Here is an 11,118-nt window from a genome sequence, read left to right on the forward strand (position 1 = left end):
TCTTTTCTTAAAGACACCAAACAAAAAAGAAAACTGCAAAACACTCCGTGCTCTGTGATGTTAAGTGCTTACATGAGACATTTTCTTTTTTTTCTACTAAAAAGTAGACATTACTTCTTTTGTGTGAGATATTGTGACAGTGGAGTGACAGCTTTCAGTTCTTGTGTTGTTTGGATTCTTTCGCAACGACTCAAACTGTACGTGTAGAACTGAATGAAGGTGTGGTCACACCAACCAAACAGTCACTGAAATATGACTCAGCTGAAACACACACACACACACACATACAATAAAAAATATTACTTTATAGTATTAACTACAGTGGAGCTGTGGAGAATGCATACAATGTGTCTCATTCATGTTTCCTCAATAATTTTATACACAAGAAAGAAATAAAGAAATTTAAAGACATACTGAGGGCATATCTGTGCCTTCATATGAAAATCAGCTGCTTTAGGAAGTCAGCAGTGGCATGAGGATGTATGGAAGTATGTGAGGATGGTGCAAGACATGTATGATGACAGCGAGACAGTAGAAGTGACCGCTAGGTTGGTAAGGGGATCTGTGCTGTGAGCTACTTCTTGTTTGCAGTGGTGATGAACAGGCTGACAGACGAGGTCAGGCAGCTTGACAACGATGTTTGACGGCTTTGTGATCTGTAGTGGAAAAGATGGAAGCATACCTGCGTATGTGAAAGTATGCGAGACAGAGTCGCAACCACACAAAGCAACAGACACTGAAGAAGAGAGTACAGGTAGAAAATAATGCCAAGGCTGACTGGTTACAGAAGGACAGCAGCAAGAGTGAAAAAGCAGGTTTACTTAACGGTAGTGAAACCTAATGTATGGTTTGGAGCCGAGGCAAGGTGGAGATTATTCAAATACTGAACAAAGGATGGAGCACAGCTCAGCCTCAAAACAGCTGAAAACCTGTTCATCAATAGATATAGCCATCTTTTTTTAAAAAAAGTTCTTTATAAATTGGTTTGTCCTGCGTTGCACTGAATTATTTAGTACATGAAAAAGCCTTTTGTATTTTAACATGAGAATTTAATAGTATTTGCTGAAACGAATTGTTCAACGATAACAGCATTTTTCTTTTCTTTTCTGTCTTTCTTTCTTTTTTTGCTTGTACGGTGGTTTCTCCAGAACAAGTGTTAATCATAATTGTTGATGTAAGTGCACTTAGAACGCCTGTCTGCACATTGTGTCCAGCAGATGTCACTGTGGAGACACGAACGTTTCAGTGTATCATAAAAACTTCCTTTGCCCATCACTAACACATAATACGGTGTGGCGACCCCTAAAGGACCGAAAAATATTTTTGTTTTTCGGCACTATATAAATAAAGTTGCATGGGGAAAAAATTGTTGGAATATACTAACTCCATAATGTCGTGGAATTAAATTACACATACATGACACGCAGGAATCACGAATAATATTATAAATATAAACATAGTTTTAAATATTTTACAACATTATTTATTTTTTGTGGGAAAGAAAACCTCATCGTAGCATATCAATGCTTTCATATCGATGCCTATAACCCCCTTAGTCTTGCTAATGGTTCTTTCCAGTAATGGTAGCATCAGCGTGGTGAAGGTGAAGGCAGCGTGTATAAACAACGGAGAAGGAGTGAGCACTTAAACGGTTACATGTTGTAACAGCTACCCGTGAATCGAGATTTGAAGACCTTTTCGCTTGACCCGTCGGAAAACAGGAGAGACTCTATAACACAATGGTAAGATATTGCCAGGCTACGGCAGCTAATGTTGTTAGCTAACAGTGGCTAACGTGCCAATTCCCCAAGAAACTGGTAAAAAAAATTGGTGAGCGAGAGGTTGTGATAGCTTTATAATTAGAAGTAGACATTGAAAACTTAAAAGTAAGTTAAATGAAAAGTGTCGTGTTAATCCTATTCATGTGAGCTAGAGAGTTTACCCATGAACTCAAATGATCTCAAAGAGTCTCTAAAATCATTGTCAGCGTTTGTTGTGCCCTGCTCAAACAGTTGGACGTAAGTAGTAAAGTGGCATCTCACACAGCATTAGCAACTACATTACAAAACGAAGTTGTTATAGGTGTTTACTACAGCAGGATTAAAAACTTAACGTAGGTAGGTAGGTGGGGGGAAAACATATTAGTTGACTGAAGTAAAAACTATTCTTTAAAACAAACAAACAAAGGAAATGGCTTAAGTTTTGATTTTTGACAATTTAACCAAGTTTGCCATGGCGTCAGCCATAAGGAATCCGTGTTACGTTTGCTTATTGAGAACACTATTGCGTGACGATCCCCACGGTGTTGTATTTGTATTGTAATACAGTACTGAGCATTGAATCAGCTCTAGTTTATTTATATTTTGTTTCCAATCAGCCAGACTTTGTTGTATTGTTGAAAGTGGTCTTGAGTAATGCGCATTTAGGCTTTCAGAAGTCTTTCAAAGTTTCTCTCTGGCTTATTTTCTGTTTCTTTCAGCCCCATCGAAAGAAGAAGGCATTTATTGACAAGAAGAAGGCTGTGACCTTTCACCTCGTCCACAGGAGTCAAAAGGACCCTCTGGCTGCAGATGAGAAAGCGCCACAGCATGTCCTCTTGCCTGCCACAAAGGTACAACCTTGCTGTTCTGATCATAAGTCTTTTTACTCATGTTCACAGGATGTGTGTTTAATGATTTTATAGCTGATTTGAGCTTTTGTTGGTTTTTAAGAACCCTAAAGGGGGTTAAACTGTTCAGGACTTCACAATGAAAAAGGAATCAGCAAAGTCATTTGTCATAATTAGAGTTGTTATTTCTTCTTCTGTATTTGTCCAATCACGTTCTTCTGCTCTGATTTCCTTTGGTCAAACTAAAGGGGCTACAACCCGGTGGCTAATATTTCACTTCATTTCAGAAATGCCGCGTTAATGTGATGCTGTGATCATGTGTTTGTTGTTGCTTAGGTGGAAACGGAGAAGAGGCGTGAGGAGCAGCGGAAATTTGGCGTATTCTTTGATGATGATTATAACTACCTTCAGCACCTGAAGGAGGCGTCGGGCCCATCTGAGCTGGTGTACTCTGACAGACAGCCTCTTTCCCTCCAAGGTGAAGAGGAGGAGAATGAGGGGGAAAAAACCGTGCACAAGGACAATCCTGTGAGTTGCTGTGAAACATTTTTAACAGACTTGTGCACCATCTAGTTACTCTGAGGAATTGATCTAAAATGATCCCTGTGTTGTTCAACGAGCAGGCCGCCTCCATCAACCTGCCTTCTTCAGTGTTCGCCTCAGAGTTTGAAGAGAAGGTGGGACTTTTGAACAAAGCTGCTCCCATTTCAGGTAAACAGCCCATCACTTAAATGTGTTTTAGGACCTTTATCAAGCTTCTAAAATAATAGTTATCTTAATAACTTGGATATAAATCATCATTAAATACTGTCTGAATGTTGTCGCTCAAGATTTGCCACACTAATTACTGTGTGACCCGATTTAGAAGATTTTTCTAAAACCAAACAAAACTGAAATTTTGCGTCTCATCAGCAGATTTGGGTCGTGCAGCAGAACAGCAGGTTTTAGAGCCGAGCTTGTCAAACATGCAAATTACAACACAATATGCAAAAATGAGTCATGTGGTGGGAGTCAGTTTGTGGTGTCATATCTAGAGACGGGAATTGATAAGAATTTAGCGATTCCGATTCCATTATCGATATCTCTTATCGATTCTCGTTGGCTCCACTTTGAGAGTCGCCGCCATCTCTAAGCAACATATGAAAGACATTACATTCATGCAAATTAATTACATGTTGTCTGCTGTTTCCCCTCTTTGTTCTGGTCATTGATAAAAATAAAGTTCTAACACATGATACATGGAATACTTTAAGGTAATGCAGTATGTTACTTAATTACTCCCTGGAGAAAGACGGTCGTTATACTACTCGTTACTTTACTTTTATTTTACTCTGTAAACTGATCTGAAACACACAGTCTCATAACTTTAGTTAACAGTAGAAACCTACAGGCTGCAGCTCCCACACACCAACACAAACCCCTCTCCGTGACCCGTTTCTGCTTCTGCAGTAAAGTGAGCACAGCGTAGAGCTCAATACATTGATATTTTGTGCAAAATTTTGTTTCACTATAATAATAGAAACATTTACATAAATATACTTTGTTTCATATTAAAGATAATGTGTTAATTCTAACATGTGATGCAACCTAAAGCCAACCTTCGGCTCCTGACGTCACAGTGAAACTGTCTTATACACTTTCCTCCAGGACCCCGGCTCGACATGGATCCGGACATTGTAGCTGCGCTCGACGATGACTTTGATTTTGAGAACCCCAACAACATCCTGGATGATGATTTCATCATCAGAGCAAACAGTGGGACTGGAGCTGTGGAGTAAGAATTTCAATAGTCAAAATTTTCTTTTTATTCCTCAAAGGTTATTTTTGTATCTTTTAAAAAACGAGATTATTCCAGATTTGTGATTCTAGACATTTAGAGACTTTTGTAAAGCCCGAATGAAACTGTAACTGCAAGGCTGATTTCTATGCCTAAAAATTCATTTTCGCTACAGCAACATTGTTTAAATGTGACTTTTGGTGCCTTAACTTTTATAACACAATCAGAAAAGTATTTTCTGATCATCAAAACACCTCTAAAACTTGAGCTGTATCTCAATTCATTTTGAATAAAACAGGAAGACAGAGACTCACTGTTCCTTACTGCTAAAACGCATTTTGTTCCAGGGCTCGCAAAATCGCTAGCCCAACGTCCCGGTGCTAGCGATATCTCCGGTCGGGCGACCAAAATCTATCTCAGCCCCGGGGCTGCAAAAATTCTGTCATATCCTGTTGTAATTGTTTGTATTTGTGTAACCTGTGATAGAGGAGACGGTCACGATGATGATGACGAGTGGGAGGACACAGATGAGGAAGGCGACTTTGACTCTGAAGGCGGTTTTTCCAGCAACGAGGACGCGGAAGGGGACGGCCGAGGTCGAGAGTTTCTGTTCATGGACGAGGAGACGAAGAGTCGCTTCACTGAGTACTCGCTGACTTCGTCTGTGATGAGGAGGAACGAGCAGCTCACCCTGCTGGACGACCGCTTTGAAAAGGTGAACATTTTTGCATTCGTATGGAGTCTTTTCTCTGTCAGGAACTCTCCCCATCTTCATGTAAAAGTACAGTGACAAATGAAGCACCTGAGATAAAACAGAGCTCACACTTCCTGTATGGTGCCGTTTCAGTTTTATGAACAATTTGATGATGTTGAGATCGGTCCGCTGGACAACGCTGAGCTGGAAGGGTTCATCGAACCAGACAGTGTTCGTCTGGATGAAGTCCTCAAAGACTACTTCAAACAGAAAGAGAAGGAGTGAGTGATATTTCATTCTTTTAGTGGTGTGGCTTTAAATGATCTATTTGATTACAGGGAGTGCAGAATTATTAGGCAAGTTGTATTTTTGAGGAATAATTTTATTATTGAACAACAACCATGTTCTCAATGAACCCAAAAAACTCATTAATATCAAAGCTGAATGTTTTTGGAAGTAGTTTTTAGTTTTAGCTATTTTAGGGGGATATCTGTGTGTGCAGGTGACTATTACTGTGCATAATTATTAGGCAACCTAGCAAAAAACAAATATATACCCATTTCAATTATTTATTTTTACCAGTGAAACCAATATAACATCTCCACATTCACAAATATACATTTCTGACATTCAAAAACCAAACAAAAACAAATCAGCGACCAATATAGCCACCTTTCTTTGCAAGGACACTCAAAAGCCTGCCATCCATGGATTCTGTCAGTGTTTTGATCTGTTCACCATCAACATTGCGTGCAGCAGCAACCACAGCCTCCCAGACACTGTTCAGAGAGGTGTACTGTTTTCCCTCCTTGTAAATCTCACATTTGATGATGGACCACAGGTTCTCAATGGGGTTCAGATCAGGTGAACAAGGAGGCCATGTCATTAGTTTTTCTTCTTTTATACCCTTTCTTGCCAGCCACGCTGTGGAGTACTTGGACGCGTGTGATGGAGCATTGTCCTGCATGAAAATCATGTTTTTCTTGAAGGATGCAGACTTCTTCCTGTACCACTGCTTGAAGAAGGTGTCTTCCAGAAACTGGCAGTAGGACTGGGAGTTGAGCGTGACTCCATCCTCAACCCGAAAAGGCCCCACAAGCTCATCTTTGATGATACCAGCCCAAACCAGTACTCCACCTCCACCTTGCTGGCGTCTGAGTCGGACTGGAGCTCTCTGCCCTTTACCAATCCAGCCACGGGCCCATCCATCTGGCCCATCAAGACTCACTCTCATTTCATCAGTCCATAAAACCTTAGAAAAACCAGTCTTGAGATATTTCTTGGCCCAGTCTTGACGTTTCAGCTTGTGTGTCTTGTTCAGTGGTGGTCGTCTTTCAGCCTTTCTTACCTTGGCCATGTCTCTGAGTATTGCACACCTTGTGCTTTTGGGCACTCCAGTGATGTTGCAGCTCTGAAATATGGCCAAACTGGTGGCAAGTGGCATCTTGGCAGCTGCACGCTTGACTTTTCTCAGTTCATGGGCAGTTATTTTGCACCTTGGTTTTTCCACATGCTTCTTGCGACCCTGTTGACTATTTTGAATGAAACGCTCGATTGTTCGATGATCACGCTTCAGAAGCTTTGCAATTTTGAGACTGCTGCATCCCTCTGCAAGATATCTCACTATTTTTGACTTTTCTGAGCCTGTCAAGTCCTTCTTTTGACCCATTTTGCCAAAGGAAAGGACGTTGCCTAATAATTATGCACACCTGATATAGGGTGTTGATGTCATTAGACCACACCCCTTCTCATTACAGAGATGCACATCACCTAATATGCTTAATTGGTAGTAGGCTTTCAAGCCTATACAGCTTGGAGTAAGACAACATGCATGAAGAGGATGATGTGGACAAAATACTCATTTGCCTAATAATTCTGCACTCCCTGTATTGTGTGTGGGGTTTTTCCCCTCTGTTTTGTGGATCAGGTTTCTGAGGCCGGAAGATTTAGGTCCCAAAGAGCTTCCTGTTGTGAGGGAGGAGGAGGAAGATGAGGATGAAGAAGAAGAGATGGAAACCGTTGTTGTTGAAGCTCCAGAAGAGAAGTGGGACTGTGAAACAATCATCAGTGAGTTTTTATATCATGTTATGTAAAGTTCTATTTTTATCTCATCACTGAGTTTTATTCTGAGCTCTTTTATTCATCCAAGTTTTTGACATTGTAAACAGATTTCTTGATCTGTGACATCGTTCGGGAGAACAAACAAACACATTTAAATGCAGAATGTTACTGCGTAAAAGTCTTGAGCCCTCATTTCTTTGTATTTCACGTCCACTTTTTTAATGTAATTTTTCAAGTTCTCCTGATTCTCTGATGGTTTTTTCAAAGTGTTTCTTTAGTTTTTCATACATGAGCATTTTCATAGGAATGTCTTTTTTGTGTTTAGCCTCTGAACCCTTTATCACCCAGGTGATGCAATCCACCTGGAAGTTTGGCTGTAAAGTGACAAAATCAATCTGTCTTCAGACAGCACTACCTTGTGAATGCTTTGTGCTACCATGACAAACCAAATATCCCTGTAAAGCTCAGCTTCTGTTCTTACTGACACGTTTCAATGTTGCCTGTAACAGAGTTACACTCATTTAAAAGGAGCTGTGAAATGGCCCTGCTGACGTGCCGGTGGTTTAAAAAAAAGAAAATTTAACACTGACCTGTGAAGCATTGAAGGCTATAAAATCCCTCTAACTGAAGGAATGAAATGACAAAACTGCTTCAGATGATCTCTTTAGGCATGTTGCCTCTTGCCTAAAGATATAATCACTACAAGCCTTTTCAAAGAAACAACTTCCCATTTCTTTAGCTGCATTTACAAAAATGCCATAGATAAGTTTGACAGGCATAAAATAATATTTATTGTACCGGCAGCGTGATTTTTCAAAGCATTATCAGCCAAAACTTGGTATGACACAGTGTGGTGAGCAGTGCCTTTAATATGTTAAGGGAAAAGGACATGTGGACAACAAAGGCCTGAATGATGCATCTGGCTCCTATGTTGAAGCATCTAGTTTTTAGCCTCATTAGAACTGGATTCAGTGGAAGGATGGCTGTCAAAAAATGTGAAGAAAAGCCAAAGTACACAAGAACTGGACTGAAAATCAGTGGCAGGTCTTAATATGAGCCCTTTGGCTCAGATCACTGGCAGGAGGTCTGAGATGGTACAACAGTGAGAATCTACAGACTTGTGCAAAATAGTATAAAACAATTATTTTGGAAGTCTTGCTGTATCCTTTATGGATGAGTGCAGCTCCAACAAACTGAGACTGTTGAGATTACTTTATGGTGTTGGTTTAATTTATTGTTCAGTAGTGGTGGGAAGTGTAAAATATCTTTATTCTACAGATGATCCATTTCTTTTCTCCTCCAGGTACATACTCCAACATGTATAACAGACCCAAAGTCATCGAAGAACCTCAAAAGGTAAAAAACAAAGACTGGATTTTGTTTTTACAAATGTTAAAGAATATAGCCATGCATGCTCGATCTTCCTGATTATTAAGTGGATTCGGTTCATCTGGACGTAGCGAGAAACGTTTAGTGGTCTCTCCACTGAAAACGCTTCGTCCAGAATCAGAGTCAGACCTTCAAAATTCTGAAAAACTCTTGAATCTATTTCATTTTAATCCTGTTGTTGTTGTCAGTAATGTGACTTATGAATCCATCCATTTGCTTCTGCTTATCCTTTTCAGGGTCGTAGGGGGTGCTGGAGCCTATCCCAGCTGTCTCGCTCTAAGACAGCTGGGATAGGCTCTTATAAAACGCTTAGAAAATGTGTCATTTTTTAAGGTTTATTATTCATGTTTATTCACGTGTGGTCTGAATTGAATTGTCTCTCTCTTTAGCCAAAGCCGATCCGTGTTTCCAGTAAGACGGGCATCCCTCTAGATGTGCTCCCAGCCAGAGGCCTCACAGCCAAGCAGGCAGAGCGCATGACGAGAATTAACGACACAGACCTGCCTCGTGTCTCCGCTCAGCCTCGAAGCAAAGAGGAGAGCAAAGGAGAGAGGAAGGCCAGGAAACAGGCTATCAAGGAAGAACGTAAGGTGAGGAAGTCTGTCCCGGCCTCTGTTTAGAACCAAATGATGAAGTCACAGCACCTGTGACCTGACACGAGCAGGTCAGCGAGCTGTATCTGAAGTCACTGCTGTGACAGTGGATCAGAGACGACTCCTCTCAGCACCATCTAAAATCAGCTGTCTGTCTCCATCATCAGCACGAGTTAATTTTGACCTAGTCTCTCTGTACTGCTGAGCCCCAAATGTGGATTAGTACACTGCTGAAAATATTCTCCTTTTAACAGAATAAAACGACACTGACCAGCTGTTTTTTAGACCAAGTGTTTATGAAGTGTTTGTAAAAATTGAGAGTGAGGAGCCTGTTTGGGGAGACAGATTATTGAGGACCAAGTCAATGTTGGTTTTGTTCTTTTCTTGGAATTTGTTGACAGTCAGAATGACAAAGGTCTAATTCTTTAACCCAGCCTAAGATTAACGAGCTGAAGAAGTCATTGAAAGGAGTCTAATCCAAGTGCAAACTGGGGTAAATACTTTGGTGTCCTGTGCTGACTAGGCTCAGTTATTTATTTTAATGATGAAATATGTGATGTTACAAAGCCTTCCCACAGAAAGGAAGCTGTGATTATGCCATGAAGAGATTTGTAGAATATCAGTTTTACATTTTGATTCCTGATATTTTTGATTTTATTGTATTTTTTTTTTCTTTAGGAAAGAAGAGTTGAAAAGAAAGCCAATAAAATGGCATTCAAGGAGGAAAAAGCCCGACAGGAGAAGCAGATGTTGAACCTGAGGACAAATGTTCAAGGCCTGAAGCTTTAGCAGCTGCCTGCCAGGCCTGTGCCGACACTGACTTTTCAACTGGTCACATGTTGCTCTTCACCTCAGTGGAGCTGCCAGAACAGGAAATCATGGCAAATGAGAGGTCTGAGGGGATGTTGGGAAGTATTGGTTTCCCCAAATCATCCAATTCATTCAGGAAAGAGCAAAAATTGAATTTCATCTCCAGGATATCGTGCTGTCGAAGGAATACTGAAGGACAGGCTGTCACGCTTCAGTCATGCCTGTCAAATATGAATTTTGCGCCTTTATTAAAAGTACTTTAATCCAGGTTTCTGAGATTCTTTCTGTAAGTCTTGTCATGCTGTACTTTTACCACAGGTGATAAGGTGGATGACTCAGTGGCTGATTCTGTGTTAATCATATCTAAGCAGCAAAATTAATTTTATTATGGTTATTATCATCAATTTAAAAAAAACTCTCTGTATATAATGTTTAACAGGTCTGCATTTTAGTTGTACACTTACTTTCTTATGGGCCTGTTTGTCTCATAGTGAATGAGATGCGTCCGGTCTGAAGAGCCGAGTTTGTACGAGTAGTTTGAGCATTTTTATGATTATAATTGTAGTAATTTGGTCACTATATGATGTTATGAAATAAGCTTACATTGATAAAGCTTATGTGTCTGTGCACAAACTTAAGATACACATTTAATAACATCTCTAAACTATTACTGTAAATACAAGATGTTTATCTTTTGTGCATTTCATAAACTTTACATTTTGTACTAATTCATTGGTGTTCACTGAAGGGCTGAGATATCAACACATTTAACATAATTAAAAGAAAAAACAACATCAATACAATTGAATTAAACTGATTGCTACACAAGACTTAAGTCCTTCTGTGCTGTTGTAGATCCAACTAATCACCAGCAGGGGCTGATGAAGCTCTGTAGTTGAAACAGGAGAAAGTGCTGTCCTCCTCTTCAAACAGATGAGCTCTGACGCAGGCAGCTGGAGGCGGCCTGCCCATCAAGCAAAACAGGGATCAGCTCCAGCACAAATTTTACTAACATTGCTATGGCAACTTGTTTGCTAGCCACGTGTCTAAACTGAGCTGTGAGCAACAAATAAGGATAACGAGGTGGAGTACAAACAAGAACAATTTAGAGGGTCACTTTAAACACCTAACCTGCAACAATAAAGGAAACGCGCTTCTCTCCACGCTACGTTGATTTCACATCTTT

At 40.2% G+C, this 11,118-nt stretch overlaps 1 protein-coding gene across 1 annotated transcript; it reads left to right on the forward strand.

Moving 5' to 3' along the window:
• The first annotated feature begins 1,565 nt into the window (after positions 1-1,565).
• On the forward strand, positions 1,566-10,200 carry ltv1 (LTV1 ribosome biogenesis factor). Its single transcript, XM_085275876.1, has 11 exons — positions 1,566-1,742; positions 2,480-2,611; positions 2,945-3,136; positions 3,232-3,319; positions 4,256-4,382; positions 4,872-5,100; positions 5,233-5,360; positions 7,007-7,146; positions 8,444-8,496; positions 8,919-9,119; positions 9,801-10,200. Exons 1-11 carry the CDS (start codon positions 1,740-1,742, stop codon positions 9,909-9,911), a joined length of 1,404 nt encoding a protein of 467 aa, XP_085132002.1. The 5' UTR covers positions 1,566-1,739; the 3' UTR covers positions 9,912-10,200.
• The last annotated feature ends 918 nt before the right edge of the window (positions 10,201-11,118 follow it).

This window comes from Mchenga conophoros, linkage group LG6 (genome assembly GCF_057382185.1).
Source record: "Mchenga conophoros isolate Kocher_MC1m ecotype Shallow Benthic linkage group LG6, M_conophoros_male_GT1.1, whole genome shotgun sequence".
NCBI classification, from domain to species: domain Eukaryota; kingdom Metazoa; phylum Chordata; class Actinopteri; order Cichliformes; family Cichlidae; genus Mchenga; species Mchenga conophoros.

What these genes read in the sequence shown, in the direction of transcription:
- ltv1 (XM_085275876.1), top strand. An exon ending in AGTGGGACTGGAGCTGTGGA is followed by an intron (nt 4,383 to 4,871) that starts GTAAGAATTTCA and finishes AACCTGTGATAG; the next exon opens with AGGAGACGGTCACGATGATG. An exon ending in TTCAAACAGAAAGAGAAGGA is followed by an intron (nt 5,361 to 7,006) that starts GTGAGTGATATT and finishes TTTGTGGATCAG; the next exon opens with GTTTCTGAGGCCGGAAGATT.